Source organism: Tachysurus vachellii, chromosome 2 (genome assembly GCF_030014155.1).
Source record: "Tachysurus vachellii isolate PV-2020 chromosome 2, HZAU_Pvac_v1, whole genome shotgun sequence".
NCBI classification, from domain to species: Eukaryota; Metazoa; Chordata; class Actinopteri; order Siluriformes; family Bagridae; genus Tachysurus; species Tachysurus vachellii.
This window is the reverse complement of record NC_083461.1, coordinates 37,623,722-37,642,711: the sequence shown is the minus strand read 5'-3', so window position 1 is coordinate 37,642,711 and position 18,990 is coordinate 37,623,722. Positions and strand designations below refer to the sequence as shown.

The window sequence follows — 18,990 nt, the reverse complement described above, 5'->3', positions numbered from 1 at the left end:
TCATTTTGAAACGTGGTAATTGTCTTAGAGGAAATTCTTAAAAAAAAATTCTCTTTTTAAAAATACTTTTGACTTTTTCTGGTATATTTTTTCTCCACCTAATTATCCCTAATAAGGTTTAAGACACCACGAAGTTTGCAGGACCTCTAGTCACCTCTATCCCAATTCTGGGCATCATCGCAAACAAACTTACAAACTACTGTATATACTGTATACTGTTTATCAACGAATCCACCGGCAATTTCCTCTCCTCCCCACCAGAGGGGGCCATCACCCGAAATCTGAACACTTCCTGGTCGAAAAGTCTCTTCTTAGATAGATAGATAGATAGATAGATAGATAGATAGATAGATAGATAGATAGATAGATAGATAGATAGATAAATAGATAGATAGATAGATAGAACTTTATAATACAGTTACATAACAATGTACATTCATGTCAAGGCTCAACAGAGAAAGGGGGGGGGGTGAAATGTAGATTACATTCAATTTCAAAAGTTCTTATTTAGTTAAAAATTCTTTTCTCACATATGTAATGTGCCATAGTTTTACATGGAAAATCAGCCCAGCTTTTAAGATTTGACCTATAGCCAGTAACAACACAATACTCTTCACCATATGTGTTGGGTTCTCCAGATGCCCAGTACCTAAAGGAGAGAACCAGAGGATCAGATGTGTTTCTCAGAGCAGTGAAGGAGGCAGTAACTACATGATGAAGAGTTTTTAGTTCAATGATTTCTTACTCAGTGGTCAGTGGTGTACCGTCCACCCATTTCCACACATCCTTTGCGTCTCTTTTACTCAGACCTATCCAAGCCTTTTTTTTGTCATGGAGCTGGTACAAGAACTCCTGTTATTGAGAGAGCAATATGAAATCCTCCTTCTCCTCCTCCTCCTCCTCCTCCTCCTCATCATCATCATCATCATCATCATCATCATCATTATCTCTCACCTGTTCCTCTTTGTTGTTAATGATGACCAAGTCTGATAGGTTCTTTCTGCAGTCCTGCCTGCTCTCATTCCAGCTATTAGATGTAGTAGAAATGTAATAAAGACTTGAGCTGAAGAATCTCCATCCTTTTGAAATAAAGGGCATTAATCAATTGACACAATTAAATGTATTATTATTATTATTATTATTATTATTATTATTATTATAAGCAGATAGGATTTTTTAAAATCTTTTTTTTATCTTCCTTTGTCCTAAAATAAATAATGCGGACCAAACTATACAGACACAAATTGCAGTCAATAGCTAGTTAGTGCTACAGCATAGTGTTTAAATACTGTTTGAGATACTGTTCAAGTTTTCCAAGAGAGGCATAAAGAAAATGCATGTCCTTTACAGTATCCTTTCAATTATCATGGCAGGGACACTGAATAATTTATAAATCATTGTCATTCACATACATGAAAGTTTTTTAGATTTGTCAACACTTACCCAATTTGGTAAACCTCTGTAACTGGTCTCTCTCTAGAGTCAGATTGTTGTAACTGGTCTGTATCTGTTTGTTTTGTGTATTCAAGATGTTGTATTTGATCCACAGCACTGTGACGGCAGTCAGTAAGAGAACACACAGCAGCAGAAAGCACACTGCAGTCAGTCTGTAACATCTGCTCCATGTTATGTCTCCTTCTGAGGAAGGAATGAGAATAGAAACAGACATTCATGTACTTTTAAACACTATATTCTTTGTGTTTAAAGCAGTTGTTACACCAAGCCTAAGTGCTCCAAAGCAACAGATATGTTTCTCCTCCTAATTTATACAGTAGAATTAAAAGAACTCAGAATCAGAAGCGATAGATACCTGTAAGACGAATTTGGAAGTTCTTCTTTGTGCCCGTATCCTCTGTTTGTGTGTAAGGGCCATGACCTAGAACAGCATCTGTACTCTCATAAATATCCACCACCATTTCCACTCGCTCTCCTCTCTGTAGTTCCTCAATGTAGATCCCATTATTGTAGATCCCATCATCGTACGCACATTCAGACATCTATAATCTATAGAAGACTGATTTACCGAAATACTCTTTAATGCCTATGTCTGTAAGGAAATGACTGAAACGTGAAACGGTGTGTGTGTGTGTGTGTGTGTGTGTGTGTGTGTGTGTGTGTGTGTGTGTGTGTGTGTGTGTGTGTAAGTTTCCTTATTACAGTATGGTTAAGGAAGTTTCCACACAAAACCTGATGTGAAATTGCGAAATTCTGTGCCTTAACCAACCTATGATTACATCAGGCCTAGAGTTACAAGAGAAAACTGAATAAATACATTAATTCATTTATTAAAAAAACTAAAAAAAAAAAGATTTTACATAAAATAATAATACTTAAATAAGAAAACATTAAAACAATTCAAACTAGAAATGTTTGTTCATTGTTTCACTTCTTTTGACTCCAACTACAGTATTGCGATTGAACTTTTTATCCAAAACATTACAATTCGTATATATATTAAAATGTGAAAACTAAAAAATTAAACTCTTTAGAATTCAAGCTATCTAGCTAATATACACAACTTTGAACCTACAAAGATATTAAAGCAAATAAAAATGCACTGATTTGAAAATAATATAATTTCTGGGTTATTTTTGTGTGAGGTTTTCACTCAGAATGGCACTGATTGGTGTCACACTGCAGTACCCGAGTGAACCTTTGGTTTGTTATGATGCGCCATACCTACATTGAGCAAAAGATATAGGCTGTTTGTTGGTACATTGAACAGTGAAAGCTACAGCAAGGGCAAAGCTTTCTCTTACAAAGCCCTTGCAGTAAATACTTTTTAGTCAAGCCGTTGGATCTTGATGCTGGAGAAAGCAGACATCTTGATCTTGAAGGATATTTTAGACCTACAGAAACCTCAGTTAACTCCAACATCTAATTGACCTTTATAACATGCCCTCTGCTGGGGTATCTGCTTAATCTTTTTTTTCATTCCATCTGCCATTCCATATGACTCACATGATAGACATTTGTGACCCTTTATTGTATTTTTGATTTTCCAATAAATGTAGATACATAATAAAAAAAAATAACAAATTCCTTTCTTCAGTACATAATAACAGTCTGATAAATGAGATTGAACTAAACTTGATTATTAAACATTAATAACTCATTCACATAAGTTATTCAGCATTGTGTATCAGATTTCATCCGGTATCAACACATAACACTTCAAACTTTATTTCTGTTAGACATTTTGGCTCAGTGGTTTTATTTTATAACTTACAGATGCTGTGTGTGGGAAAGTAATTAAAATAATCATGCAAAGTACTATTATCTTTTTAAACCTGTTCATTTTAATCATTGACTTTCAATTGTTTTAATTGATTTTATTTATTAAATATTTTCATCTCACAAATCCCAGCTACAGGGAGGTTACAGGGATAAACGGCCCAGGAGGAGATGTTAAACTTAGCCTTTGTGTAGCCTGTTATAACACAGCTTGCATTGTTCAAATTATTTGGTTTTCCAGACCACCAGAACCTGAAAACACAGAGAGATATAATGTCTGTTATTTCACATCTGAAGCTTCAGACTGAGAGAAAAATTGCATCATGGGTGATTTTCAGTTCAATGATGTCTTACTTAGTGGTCAGTGGTGAACCGTCCACCCATTTAAATGTCCCCTCTGTGTCTTTGTAATTCAGACCAATCCAAGCTTGAGTACTGTTGAAATATTTACTGATGAACTCCTGTAATTGTTACAGAACAATATAAATATAGAGACTTATTTATTTACTCTCTCTCTTTCTCTCTCTCTCTCTCTCTCTCTCTCTCTCTCTCTCTCTCTCTCTCACCTGTTCCTCTGTACTGTTTATGATCACCAGATCTGCTCCTCTCTTTATACAGTCCTGTCTGGTGTCCCTCCAGTTTTTTACAGTAGAAATGGAATAAGCACTTGAGCTGAAAACTCTCCATCCTTGTATTAGTATTAACATAAATATTATCCCACACCATGTCTTTACTCATTCATAATACTTCGGATATGAGTGTACTGTAAATGTGAGATTTTAACTTACCAAATTTTAAGATGACATTGTTGTAACCGGTCCGTAACTGGTCTATCTCTACAGTCAGGTTGTTGTAACTGGTCTGTAACTGGTTGTTTTGTGTATTCAGGATGTAGTATTTAATCCACAGCACTGTGACAGCAGTCGTTAGGAGAACACACAGCATCAGCACACACACTGCAGTCAGTTTGTAACATCTGCTCCATATAGTGTTGTGTCCTGTTGGAGATCAACATACACTTTTTTTGAGTGAGGAGTTAAAACCAGATTTGATTTTATATATATATATATATATATATATATATATATATATATATATATATATATATATTATATATATATATATTTATTTTTAAATTTGAACCTTTAAATTGTAGTGTATTAATTCTTGTGACTATTCCAGCAAACTTTCATTTCCCACAGGAGTATATATATATATATATATATATATATATATATATATATATATATATATATATATATATAAAGTGAGCGAGGCAGGTATGCTGTAAATGGGTTCCATGGGTTCCATGGTAAATGGGTTCCATGGTGTGTTAAAATGTAGTGTTGTTGTGGGATTTCTTTTGTGATGTGAAGTAAGCTACATACTGTAAAGCTACAATAAGATGGGGTAAACATAAATATGTGTGACATAAACATCGAAAATTATGGACAAGAACAAGCTCACAAAGGTTTGCTAGTTCAATGGTTAGGGGAGTCCAGTTAAATACTATACTAGAAGAAAACACGGTAGCAGCTCCTGTACATCCCACATCTAGTTTTGCTTGGCTTGAGTATTGACACAGCAGTGCCTCATGGGGTAGACTATGCTTTCCCCAGGGGCTGACCAAGTGAATCAGTGGCAAATTATGGCAGATTTAATGAAACAACTGGGTGATGAAGTACGCTACAAAATTTTACATTTACATTACTTTACATTTACATTCGCAGCATTCTGCGGCTTTCTCTAAAGACTGACTTATAGAAGTGCTTTGTTTTCTCCAACAAATGTGTACAGGTGTGACCTACAAAAAAAAAAGTCTTTCTCTTCCTCATTTCTCTCTCCTTCCTCCTTTTTAACAGCAAAACAATCAGAACTACTACTGTACATGGTAATCTTTTTACATTTTTTAATGTTTGTAGTGTGAAATAATGTTTTTTGCTTTTTTGTGTGGAGTTAAATATTTTATGACACTGTAGGGATCATTTGAGGTAGATGTATTATTAAACTGAACTGGATTGTTATCCCATCTGTGGTAAATTCTCCTGATCTGCTCCCAAGTGTTACATGTAAAATGAATGAATGAATGAATGAATGAATGAATGAATATAGCAACACTTTTAAAACTCAATGCATCTAAAAATGATAAGGAAAAAACATCCACCCAGTGTACAGGAAAAAGAAAACATAAACCGCCTTTTTGTCAATGTAGAGTAGAATGAAATGATACACTGTGTGTGTGTGTGTGTGTGCGTTGTCTGCACCTGAGTTTGTAGAATCCTGCTTGTTTCTTTTCCACCGAGTCTCCAATTTCAGCTCATTTTCATAAATGTTTTCTTCTGCGAGAGTTGTGTTATAAGCTGTAACTCCTGTGTTCACATAAATTTCCTCACTCATCTTCATTCTGCACTCGTTACTAATCCCGATCTTATACTGAATAATTTTATAACCTTACTTTAAACCAGATCAGTCTGTCTACTGTAAGTCTGCTTCATTCACAGACTAGAAGTGATTATGTGTGTGTGTGTGTGTGTGTGTGTGTGTGTGTGTGTGTGTGTGTGTGTGTGTGTGTGTGTGTGTGAGCATGATGCAAATTACTGTAAAGTGGAAGTTACAGTGATATTGCTTACCAAGGCTTTGTCACTCTATTATTCCTGCACCTTCTGTTCCGGGTTTGTGATTCTCTGTATTTAGGAACAAAACACATAACAAAATAATCAATGAAAGGATGTTGGGATGCATCTGGACATAAAGCAGACCTACTTCTATAATTAGTTCATTATTATATACCCATAGTTAATTATTTTCCAGTAACAATTCATCCGAAATTGTTTTATTCTTCTTATACTACAGAAATGTACTAACATTTTTTTTAATTTATAAAAGAAAGACAGGTCCTCAGGTCATACTTATTCATTGTTTATTTATTTGCTTGCATTACAGCAGGTAGAAACAGTCATTCACTACGTCTTCAGGCTCTAATTTAGTTCTTTAAGCTAATAAGATTAAGATATGTTATAAACAACAAGACCAACTCAGAAATAAATAAATGTACTAAACTTAGGAAAAAAACATGAAACACTTCAAACTTACTTTCTGTTACAGATTTTTATACATGGAAGATTCTGTGTGCAGGGAAAATATTCAAATAATCATGCAAAGTATTCTTATTTAAGATCGTTTGGTTCTCCAAACCACCAGAACCTGAAAACACAGAGTCAGAATGTCTGCAGCTTCAGACTGAGAGAAAAATTGGAGCATGGATCATTTTCAGTTCAGTGATGACTTAGTGGTCAGTGGTGAACCGTCCACCCATTTAAATGTCCCCTCTGTGTCTATGTCATTCAGACCAATCCAAGCTTTAGTACCACAGAAATTTGTACTGATGAACTCCTGTAATTGTTACAGAACAATATAAATATAGAGACTTATTTATTCTCTCTCTCTCTCTCTCTCTCTCTCTCTCTCTCTCTCTCTCTCTCACCTGTTCCTCTGTACTGTTTATGATCACCAGATCTGCTCCTCTCTTTATACAATCCTGTCTGGTTTCCCCCCAGCTCTTCTTTACAGTAGAAATGGAATAAGCACTTGAGCTGAAAACTCTCCATCCTTCTAATAGTATTAACACAAACATTAACCCACACCTTGTCTTTAGTCATTCTTTAGCTATGAGTGTAAATGTGAGATTTTAACTTACCAAGTTTTAAAAGGACATTGTGCAGTAACTGGTCTCTCTCTAGAGTCATGTTGTTGTAACTGGTCTGTAACTGGTCTTTCTCTATAGTCAGATTGTTGTATTTGATCCACAGCACTGTGACCACAGTCAGTAGGAAAACACACAGCAGCAGCACACACACTGCAGTCAGTCTGTACCATCGGCTCCATGCAATTTCGAATCCTGTTGGAGATCAACATATGTTTTTTTTTTGAGTGAGGAGTTAAAACCAGAATCGATTCATTGATATATATATATATTTATATATTTATATATAAATATTTATATATTTATATTTATTGAACTTTCTAATATATATATATATATATATATATATATATATATATATATATATATATATATATATATATTTTTTTTTTTTTTTTTTTCAGAAAGGAGGTTCAACCAACTCTGAGTTTAAACTTGAACTCTGAGTTGATTTACCCTGAGATAGGAAACTCTGAGTTTTCAGTTACAGAACAGCTGAAATGAGTTAGTTTTTTCAACTCTAAATTGACTGACTCTGAGTTAAGTGCGTGCACCACAACTAAAAAAAGCCATTATCAATAGAGCGCAGATATAATCTGCATATGGAGAATATGAACACGTATTTAAAAAAAAAAAGCAATACTGCTGTATAAAACAATAGTGGATTTAACATCACATTTTAAAAGGTGTATTTATATATATTTATATATATATCGTCGCTGTCGGGTGGAAACCTCGTATGTCCAAATTTGGTCAATTTCATATTTTTTCACATATCGATGCTATTGGTCAGTCCCCACGTGGGTCTGTTATTTTTACAAGTTATTAACCGATCTAAAGTCTTGAAAATAGCTTGAGCGCAAATCTCATAACTCCGTTGGACACTTCAACTGTCCACCTCTTCCTCACTCTGCGGGAGAGCTTCACGGCATATTTCTCCTCAAGAAGAGTCGCAACGAATCAACACGTCTTCTGAGGTAAATGTCTTCAAAACACTGGGCTCAAAGAAAAAAAAATCTTGCCCCCCACTAGTTCTGGTGCTCGTCTGAGGACAGGAATTTAGCGCAAGACAATCCACTGCAACGCGGACTAAACCCTGTGCACTGCAGATAAGGTACGGAGTTTTTTTAATTTCCTGAAAAATAACAGTTTTGGAGATATGAGGATTCCGCCCGACAGCGATGATATATAAAAAATATATTTTTAAAAGGTATATTTTTAATGTAAACTTCTCCCTCTAGTTGCACACTTGCAATTGTATATTGTTTATTTGAAAGCATTAGAAGTGCAGTTTCTTGTCTCTCCTTATTGTTCAAGTGGTTGAGGTTGATTTTGGATTTAGAAAGTAATTAATAAGTAAATAGACCAAATTAATAAGTAGACCAATACTTTCTAGAGATAGTAATTATTAGATTAATCTAATTAGACTGGTTGAAGATGTAATTTGTAGTTAGTAATTAAGATTTTAGAGTAAATTCCCAACTGTTATAATATCAGAGGTGAAACTGGAAGAACAGTATTTTATTTTATCAGGAAACACAAAAATTGTCAGAAAGCGCTTAAGAGCGAGGCACACTTTCTTGACCGCTCTGCAATCAGTAGCCTTACTAATATGTTCTGCATCCCCAATGTTATACACAAAACTACAATTCGCAAAGAAACGTAAGGCAACGCAAAGCATCTGCTCGGATGTAAGAGCACGGCCGCGATGGCTGATGTAAGGATGGATGAGATTATGGATCTTATTGACTGTAAAGAAAAACGGTATCGCTCAAATAAAAATTCATAGGGATGTGACAAAAATCCACTCTGGGCTCAAAAGAATTAATACAGACTCTTCATCAACAGGATCGTCCATAAAAGGACCAGCCATTTCATTCATTTTACATTTACAGCATTTAGCAGAACCCCTTACGCAGAGTGACTTATATTTTGTTTCAATTTATACAGCTGAGCAATTGTGTCCACAAAAGCTTGGTGGATCTGGGATTTGAACCCATGACCTTCTGCTCAGTAGTCCAACACCTTAAAAACTACCACATCCCACATTCGCTTTGCTGCTCTCTGCGTAACTGAAGTGTGGACAATGAATGAGGTGTTTAAACGTCGCTTCCTCTTTAAAAAGGGGAGGAGACCGACAGAAACTCTAGATTTACTGAAGAAAACCTGCTCCCGAACAGGTTAGGTTCACTAGTTACTATGGTAACTGACTCTGAGTATAAGTTACCTCAGTTTCAGAAACGGGCTTAACTTACCTCCCTTTCTGAAATGGAAAACCCAGAGTTTCCCTCATTTCAGGGTTAACATACTCCGAGTTTTCACTTTGAAACACTTTCTGAAACAGGCCCCTGCTCCCAAGAGTTGTGTTACATGTATAAAAATGAATAAGCCAAATTTCAAAAGCAAAAAAGCACAATCTAACAAACACACATATATTGAAAACAGCAAACAAAAAATACTTGACAACAGAAGTCTTTTAGTGTTATTTACATGAAATAATACACTGTGTGTGTGTTTGTGTGTGTGTGTGTGTGTGTGTGTGTGTGCACATGCTCTGCACCTGATTTTGTACGATCTTGCTTGTTTCTTTTCACCTGGGTCTCCAATTTCAGCTCATTTTCATAAACGCTTTCTTCTGAGTGAGATATGTTATAAGCAGTAACTCCAGTGTTCACGTACACTTCCTCGCTCATCTTCAGTCTGCACTCGTCACTAATCCTGATCTTATACTGAACAATTTTAAAGCCTTACTTTAAACCAGATCAGTCCTGACTGCAGTCTGAGTCTGTGCTACATTCACAAGCTAGAAATGATTGTGTATGTGTTAAAGTGGAAGTTAGTGATATTGATAAACCAGGCTATGTAAATCTATTATTTTTGCACCTCCTGTTTCCGGGTTTGTAATTCTCTGTATTTGCATGTCTCTGAGTGTAATAATTATAGTATTATATATTTTATTATATAATACTGTAAATTATATATTTTTTTAATTTATTGAAAAAAGATGGGTGATACTAATTTATTCATTCACTGTTATATTCAGTGTTGTGAAATGTCAGGTTGGAGAGGTTGGACTCAAATGTAGAGCACAGATGACTTTAAGCGCTAAGAGACTTTAATAAAGACTGTTGCAATATAGACAGGATGTGGGATGTTCTGGGGTGATGGAATAGAGCAAACTGTGACACCAAAGGAGGACTTAAGTCCGAACATAAAGTTGGTTCTCCGGGCAGTTGCTGCGAGTGGGTTGCCCCAGTGTGGCTTGTCAGACCTTCCTTTCGATGTCCAGCTGGAGGACTCGAACAGTAATCAAAGAGGGAAAAATGTTCTCTGTACTAGATCCCTCCTCATCAGGGGAGTGAAGGCACGAGAGAGCATCTGGTTTGCTATTCAAAGAAAAGAGGGCACTCGGGTGGACAGCACGGACAGATAGGACAGCCCACACTCCCGGTAGGAAGTGTCTATTTATATAATGATCTGGCAGGCTGGGTCAGGGAAGGTCAAAATAGTAGCAGAACTGAGAGTTCCTTGAACTTTCTAAAGGCCTTTTCAGCCTCAGGGTCCCAGGTTAATGTTCGTTCGGTAGAAGTGAACTGGTGAAGGGGGCGGCTACCACACTGAAGCCTCGGATGAACCTCCTGTAAAAGTTGCTAAAACCTCTTAAGCTCCTTGCACGACCCGGATCTATCCGATTGTTGCCTACTGAAAGGACAAATCCCAGGAAGGTAGTCTCAGTGACATGAAATTCACACTTCTCTGCCTACATGAACAGATGGTTCTCCACCAAGTGACAAAGCACTGTTCCGATGTGTACTTGGTGTTCCTCCAGAGAATGGGAGAAGCCTGAAGAATGTCATTGAGGTAAGCAAAGACATACAGATTAAGCATCTACTGCAACACGTCATTGACAAGAGCCTGGAATATCGCTGGTCCGTTGGTGAGGCCAAATGGCATGAACAAGTACTCACAGTGGCCAGTGGGAGTGTTGAATGCCGTCTTCCATTCATCACCTTCCCTGATGCGCACAAGTTTGGAGAAGATAGTGGCCACCTGGAGCAGCTCAAAGGCAAATGACATAAGTGGCAGTGGTTATAGTTCTTAATGGTTATAGAATTAACCCTCTGGGGTCTGACCATTTTGTGACACTGGCAGAGGTTCTGACATGCTCTTATATTTGTTCTTTTTTCAGTTACTTCAATACATATTAATGGCTAATATCACATAACACTGTATTCAGCACAAACTGGGCTACAATATTATGTAAGTAAAATGTATGTACATGTTTGTATTTTTAAGTAAATGATGTTTATGCATGGTTAGTAAAAAAAGAAAAGTTGCTGAAATAAGGCCAAGAAACACATACTAAACATTTGTTCACAAACAATAAAGTTCTCTACTCTTGTAGAGTTGAGAATGTGCTACAAAAAGATGTAAAAACCATTTTACCCACTCATTCACATGAAACAATACATTGATTTAACTTTTGTAAGACAGTTTTTGTTGTGTAAAGGCTATATGCGAGGGCGGGTCAATGGTCATGAATATTGATGATTCACACCTGAGGAGGCCCAACCCCCTAATGGCTTAGTCTGGATTGTGTTGACAAAAGAATGAGTGTGGGGTGTTTACTCAAAGAGAAAATCTTTTGCTTGTAGTTTACTAAAATAGTGTACAATAAAGTACAAAAGACTTTTATATCTGTACTTGACAAAATAAGACTTTTATTTTACCAATGGTAAAAAAACATGAACAATACAATAGAGTCAAGAGTCAAGAAGCTTTATTGTATGGAATGATTCTTTACAATATAAAAAATAAGATATAAATTTGTAAGCCATCACACACTGTAAATCTTTGAGAATGGAGTTTAAATGTCGTCATGCCATTGCTCAAAACAGTTCCTATTTAACTGAACACACATTAGTCTCAGTTGCTTTGAGAACTGAAAGAGACCTACGGCGTGTGTGAGTAGCAGGTGATGGTAAAGGTAAAGGTGATGCAGACACATTCCTAAAAAAAAAAAAAAAAAACATAATTAGTCTCATCGTGTATTTTCCAAAGTACTAAGCAACACATTAGTAATAATATATAACTAATATATACTAATATACAATATAAAAGAAAAATGGGTACATGTGGATGTACTCTTTTTTGTTCCCAGTTGCGTTGCTGCCTGCCCTCGTGCGAGTATCAGACGAAGGTGAACGTGTTGCAGCCACATTCCTAAAAAAAAAAAAATCATAATTAGTATCATGTATTTGCAAAGTACAAAGCAACACACCAGTATTACTAATACTGAGAACATAAAAAGGGGTAAATGTGGCTTACACTGGATGAATGTCGCTCGCGTTGCTGCGTGCCCTCGTGCGCGTATCAGACGCAGGTGAACGTGTTGCAGCCACATTCCTAAAAAATATCATAATTAGTATCATGTATTTGCAAAGTACAAAGCAACACAATTAATATAGTGTATTTTCCACATCAGTAATACAAATATTCTGCACGCATAATAGAAAAAAATGGTTACATCTGTACGTACTCCTTATTGTTCTCGTTGCTGCGCGCCCCCGTGCGAGCATCAAACGAAGGTGAAAGTGTTGCAGCCGGTGCAGGTGAAGACAAGAGTGATGCAGCCACATTCCTACAAAAGTTTTTAATAATTAATATATTCTCCACAGTAACAAACTTATAAAGCAATAACTAAGACAGTTAAGCATAGATGAGATAAAATAATTGGGTACAGAGATGTATATGTTTGTTAACGGGCCATTACCGGACATATTTATGGCTAAACATTAACACATGACATATCTCCGGGCACATTTACAGCTCATCGACACCACGTCGATACATTTACACCCGAACAGATAGTCACGTAAACAAGACTAGTTGAGGCATAAACACTAGTCAAAATATATTCTAAATAGTGATATTGCTATATAACATATTGTATATTCACATTACATTAATCAGCATACAGCTTAATAAGAACTAATATTTTAAGGTAAATAAAAGTTGCCAATTACGAAACGTTTCTATAAAGTCACTCTTAATATCTGCTTGCAAATAGTCTGTATACAATACAGTATATATAATTTTACATCACACAAAATTTCAACAAATGTAAGTAAAACTTACTCTTCAGAAATTATATCCTCGCTCGCGGATCAAGTCGCTCTTCAAAATACAAACGTTCGTCGTCGGAGTCCTGCTCTTCATCTTCATCTGTTTAATCTGTTAAAACTTTGTGCTTCTTACATTGGGGGCATTGATCTTATTTGCATAGCCCGCTCAGGTAATTTCCATATGAATGGCGCGCACGGCGGTAGGTGGGATCACATTAGTGGTAATGAGGTCGAGCCAGAAAAACTGTACCTCTCTTTACTTACATACAGATTACACAAAAAGACAATATTTGCTTTCGATTTTAATTACCTCATTTAAAAGTAGACATTTCAGGCTTTCATTAGACATATGTATCATGTTCGTGTGATAAGTATTGGCGGAGTTATCAGTTCATGTTTGTAACGTGTTTCAGGAAGAAGGGCAAGTTCACGGAGATGTCTGAATGCACAACCTGGTTATTTTCTTTATTTGCCAAAAGCACAGCGTTTTGTTGTTAATATGAAGGCACTCAAATAAAAGTAGACACTTCACAGTTTCGAATGATGTATTACATGTATGTGTATGACTATGAATGACGGAGTATTTTAAGTGGACTTCACGTCGAAGAGGAAAAAATGCGCCAAAGACGCACCGGTGCGTCTTTCGACCCCAGAGGGTTAAGGGCCCGATAGTCAATGCAGGGTCAGAGGGACCCATCCTTCTTACCAAAAAAAAAGAGCCCAGGGTCACATGATGTATCCATGTCAACTGGGGCAAGAGTGGGATCTGGGGGAAGGAGACAGTAAGATTGGCAATAGGTCCCCCACCCAAGAACCTGGCCACTACTAGAATCCAGAGCCAAGGGGACTCAAGCATGATAGGTGTTTGCTGTGAGGAGACCTTTCTGGCCCCTTGCTCAATGGCAGGTTTTCCTGCCTTTAGTGCAAGCACAAATCCTTTAAGATTGTTTCAGTTTTTGCACCTTGTTTTGTAACAGATAACGCCCTGCACTTGCATCCTACCTCTGTGACTCTGCTTTGTTACAGATTACCTCAGCCTCTTAAATGCAGTTCAAGGTTGCACCAGGCCATGATGGATAGTTGTCAAGCAAGCAGCAATGGTACATTCACCTAGGGTCCAAAGATGACTCGGACCATTGATGCCATTGCACAAGATAAGTATGCATATGATGCGTAAGGTAAGGCTTCCCCTGACCATGACAAAATGGTAGGGGCCATGCTTTCACAGCATTTCTAAAAAAAGGCCCAGGCTGCATTTGTTCTCTATTGTTGTCCCATAAGCAACAACAACTCATAAATGAAAATAACTAAAATTGTCCAATTAAAACCAAGACTCATTCACATAAAATATTTAGCATCCAGCATAAACATCAACACTTCAAACTTTCTTTCTGTTACAGATTTTGTGAAAATCACAAAATTCTGTTACAAGTTTTGTGAAGTTCTGTGAAGTTTTTTTGAGTGCAGAGAAAGTATTTTAAAAATGAAAGCAAACTAAAATTAGCATTTTAAGATAAAAGTTTTCAGTTTCTGCTGTTCACCTCCATGTGTTCACTTACATATTTTCGTCTCCAAATCCAAACTTCTGTGATGTTCAAGGCTAATCAGTCCAGTAAGGTTTTCTGTTCCACCAGAACCTGAAAACACAGAGAGAATACTGCCAAAATATGTACTGATAAACTTCTGTGAATGTAAAAGAGAAATATGAATCTAAAGACTCATTTATTCTCTCTCTCTCTCTCTCTCTCTCTCTCTCTCTCTCTCTCTCTCTCACCTGTTCCTCTGTGCTGTTTATGATAACCAGATCTGCTCCGCACTACATAATTTTATTTTTATAATGCCCCAGATATGAGTTTTTAACAATCAGTATATATGCATAAAATTAACTTCTAACATTTTTTCAAAGCACATTGTTCAGGTCAGATCTCTTCTGCAGTAACTGGTTTCTCTCTGTAGTCAGGTTGTTGTAACTGGTCTGTAACTTCTTTCTCTCTGTGCTCTGTGGTTTGTTGTAACGTGTCTGGAGCTGGCTGTTGTCTGTAGTTCTCTTTGCATTTGTTGTCTGTAGTTCTATCTGCTCTATACAGTGCTGCGTTCTGCTGGAGGACACAGATATTCATTTATTTGAGTGAGGAGTTAAATTCAGAATTGGGCACATCATTAATTTCTACATTATTTGAACTTTTAAATCTTGATTTTTTTTACATTTCAATTCACAGAATTTAATCAGTTCACAGAGTTTCATACAGAGATCCACTTGTGCTTTGTATTCTCCATCAAATGTGTTCAGGTGTGAGTTATGCACAGGTAATTCTAAAAGACTGAATGAAACATACTGTATAATGTACCTTGAAATACTGTACTGTACCTTGTAAAGTGTCCTTGAGCTTGGGAAAGGCGCTATATAAATTAAACATTATTATTATTATTATTATTATTATTATTATTATTATTATTATTATTATTATTATTATTATTATTATTATTAGTTAAAGTTAAAGTTAAAGAAAAGTTTAGCCAATGCGCTCTTTCTCCGTCCTCCTTCTCTCCTTCCCCCTTCTCCTTTTTCCTTGCAGTATAATTAGTACTTTTCAATTCATTTTTTTCAATTCAAGTTTATTTGTATAGCGCTTTTTACAGTTGACATTGTCTCAAAGCAGCTTTACAGAACATAATAATAGAACAAAAGGTTATTATGAAGAATAATATAAAGATTAATAGAATACAAAACACTTAAAACTTCTATGTAGTACCTTGTTTAATAATATATGTGGTCAAGTACATGTACTGCACTGGACTGTTATCCCATATAGAGTAAATTCTTCTGACTTGCTTCCAAGTGTTACATGCTAACATGCTAACAAACGAATTATTAAATATATGTGTTAATGAATATTGTGGAATATCTGTGACAAGTCAGCTTCTGTTTTCAAGTATTACATATTATAACATGTATTAACAGCCAATGTCTGTTTATAGTCGAGTCCCTGCACTGGCAGCCAGAGCTGCTGTTATAGAAAGTGAATAAATTTTATAAACATTTAATTCATTTAAATAACTAATCCAGATTAGTACTTAATTAGTACAAAATCACAATTCATTGGCATACTAACACCATGAACACACACACACACACACACACACACACACACACAGTATTTGTATAATATAGTGTAGTATAGTCAGTAAGCAAAGTCTAAACTATAAACTATTTGTGTGTGTGTGTCTCACCTGAGTTTGTAGATTCTTGCTTGTTTCTTTTCCACAGAGTCTCCAATTTCAGCTCATTTTCATAAACACCTTCTTGAGTGAGATGTGTTAAAAGCAGTAACTCCTGTGTTCATGTACACTTCCTCATTCATCTTCATTGTGCATTCGTCACTAATCCGCATCTCAGATTCAAAAACGTTTTCAAATCTTCAGTAAATCCCAAATCAGTCCTGACTGTGTATATGTGTGCATGTGTGTGTGTGTTCAATGCCACTTTAAAAGGAAGTTACAATAATGTTATTAAAGACTATGTCACGCTATGATACAGTATCTCCTGTTTCTGGATTTGTTGTATTTTTTTTTTTAATTTTTAAAAGTGTGACCAATCATGTTTTTTCCATCCATTTCTGGTTATAATGTTTATTTTTTATTTAAATGTCAGCAGGTATAAACAATCGTTCACTCCTTCATCAGCCTCTATTTATTCTCAATCTTTAAGATAATAAGATAAAAATAGGAAATCGTACAATACTCTGTCCTGAAATGTACAATCCTCTGTCTTTTTTTTGGGGGGGTGTTTGGTGGGAGTTTGGGGTGCAATTTTTGGGGGTGTGTGGTGGGAGTTTGGGGTGCAATTTTTGGGGGTGTTTGGTGGGAGTTTGGGGTGCAATTTACTTGTCTGCTGCACAATCAACCTCAACCACACTCAAGCCAGTGAACAAAACCAGAAACTTGAATTTTTCAGACCACATTTCAACAACTGCAAAATCCTATAGATTAATTCTGTATAACATTCATTCATTCATTTTCTACCGCTTATCCGAACTTCTCGGGTCACGGGGAGCCTGTGCCTATCTCAGGCGTCATCGGGCATCAAGGCAGGATACACCCTGGACGGAGTGCCAACCCATCACGGGGCACACACACTCTCATTCACTCACGCAATCACACATTACGGACAATTGTTCCAGAGATGCCAATCAACCTACAATGTATGTCTTTGGACCAGGGAGGAAACCGGAGTACCCGGAGGAAACCCCCGAGGCAAAGGGAGAACATGCAAACTTCACACACACAAGGCGAAGGCGGGAATCGAACCCCCAACCCTGGAGGTGTGAGGCGAACGTGCTAACCACTAAACCACCGTGCCCCCTCTGTATAACAACAAGCCCAAAAGGACCTCTGCTGCACCCTTCTTCCTCTCCCTCCAATGCCTTCCTGTAACCTCTTCAAATTCTAGTTCTTCATGCTCACATACCAGACCTTTTCTGAAACAGCACCCCTTCCCCTAACACTTTCCTTGAGGATCAGGTTTCCCGTTGGTTAATGAGTGGTGTCTGGTAGTGCCTACTTAGTTAGGAAGTCATGATGTCCCTTTCTTGAACCTTAAAACTGACTGTGGTGGAATGATCTTTAAGCTTCAAACCAGACAGCAGTATCTGTCACTATCACTAAAACGGCTAAAGACCCACCTCTTCTGCGAACACTATACTTCATGCCTAACATATAATGCCCCACTCCATAAATCAAAAAAGGAAGAAAGATACGGTATATGTACTTACGTTACAGCACTACAGCTCCTCTAGCAGTCAATTTGAATCTTGCATGGTAGCAATTCTTGTATTTTGTGCTCTGGTTGATATATTGTCCCTGTGTACAAACCTCACCTTCACCCATGATGCATTTCTGATCCAAATGGCAGTGCAGCAGTAGCATGCAGCGGCCACTCCGGATACCAAAACATTCGGGCCTCACAACCAGACTATGTAACAGTTTCTTCCATTAACACTCAAGGACTGAACTAACACACACACACACAAACACACACATTACTGTACATCTTTGTGCTCAGTCTGCAATTTTTCCTCATCAGGCTTTTCTTGATGGAGCAGCAGTTTGACACCCACATTGTTTACACTTGCGCCCTGGCGCATGGTACATTAAGGATTTAGATGAGTGAGGAGAATTATGAAAATGTAGAAGTAGCAGCAGATAATAAAGTGACTCCAGTGACAGCAAGCAATCAAATGAAGATGTTCGTGTGAATGAGGACAATTTATAAACCCAGAGGGCTGGAAGCTTCAAGCAGTGTGAGAGCTCACAATATATTTAATTTAATTTTCTTGTGTAAAATCTAACGATTCATTAATAAAAAAAATTATCAAAAGATATGTGAAATTGAAGTAAATGGATTTGTTTAACGTTTACAAGACACTGTGTTATTGTAACTGAAAGCAGTAACCAATTTCTTTCTCTCTCTCTTTCACTATTTTTAAAAATATGCAAATTATTTCAATTAATATGCAGAAAATGAAATGTAATTTACATGTGCTTTTAGATGCTACATAAACGTGTTATATGGATATTAATCAGACCTTAATGACAGGCAAGAAGTTAAAAATTCATGTCACAATTTATCACTGTGATGTATAAAAACATGCAGAAAAAAATGCAGAAGTGCACCTTTAATATTAAGTTTCACTCTTTAGCACACACACACAGAGCTTAGTTCTGGTGGTTAAGGTGTTGGACTACCGATCGGATGGTCATGAGCTCGACTCCCAGGTCCACCAAGCTGCCACTGCTGGGCCCCTGAGCAAGGCCCTTAACCCTTAATTGCTCAGCTGTGTAAAATGTAAGTCACTCTGGATAAGGGTGTCTGCTAAATTCTGTAAATGTAGAATGTAGTTCTCCCTCTCAGCACTCACTTCTTCCTCT

The 18,990-nt window shown here is 36.7% G+C and overlaps 2 protein-coding genes and 1 long non-coding RNA gene across 4 annotated transcripts; all 3 read right to left on the bottom strand.

The window, feature by feature from the left end:
• Positions 1–21: 21 nt before the first annotated feature.
• On the bottom strand, positions 22–9,729 carry LOC132858459 (C-type mannose receptor 2-like). The gene is made up of 10 exons (XM_060888823.1): positions 9,498–9,729; positions 6,932–7,132; positions 6,719–6,846; positions 6,521–6,627; positions 3,372–3,486; positions 1,811–1,997; positions 1,444–1,638; positions 955–1,079; positions 746–852; positions 22–649 (listed from the first exon to the last, which is right to left on the bottom strand). Exons 1-10 carry the CDS (start codon positions 9,628–9,630, stop codon positions 508–510), a joined length of 1,440 nt encoding a protein of 479 aa, XP_060744806.1. The 5' UTR covers positions 9,631–9,729; the 3' UTR covers positions 22–507.
• Positions 2,984–6,411, bottom strand: LOC132841933 (CD209 antigen-like protein A). 2 transcript variants are annotated; one of them, XR_009647977.1, is made up of 6 exons: positions 6,328–6,411; positions 5,865–5,918; positions 4,023–4,232; positions 3,801–3,922; positions 3,589–3,695; positions 2,984–3,486 (listed from the first exon to the last, which is right to left on the bottom strand). XR_009647977.1 is itself a non-coding variant. In XM_060864583.1 (5 exons), exons 1-5 carry the CDS (start codon positions 5,635–5,637, stop codon positions 3,333–3,335), a joined length of 732 nt encoding a protein of 243 aa, XP_060720566.1. In that variant the 5' UTR covers positions 5,638–5,763; the 3' UTR covers positions 2,990–3,332. The 2 variants fall into 2 exon arrangements, 1 of the variants encoding a protein (XP_060720566.1); XM_060864583.1 differs by lacking the exons at positions 5,865–5,918; positions 6,328–6,411 and adding an exon at positions 5,499–5,763 and having other exon boundaries at positions 2,990–3,486.
• A 1,971-nt stretch (positions 9,730–11,700) lies between the features above and the next one.
• On the bottom strand, positions 11,701–16,404 carry LOC132841944 (uncharacterized). Its single transcript, XR_009647978.1, has 6 exons — positions 16,294–16,404; positions 13,076–14,699; positions 12,477–12,578; positions 12,266–12,343; positions 12,071–12,160; positions 11,701–11,947 (listed from the first exon to the last, which is right to left on the bottom strand). It is a non-coding gene; the product is annotated as an uncharacterized LOC132841944 (long non-coding RNA).
• Between the last annotated feature and the right edge of the window lie 2,586 nt (positions 16,405–18,990).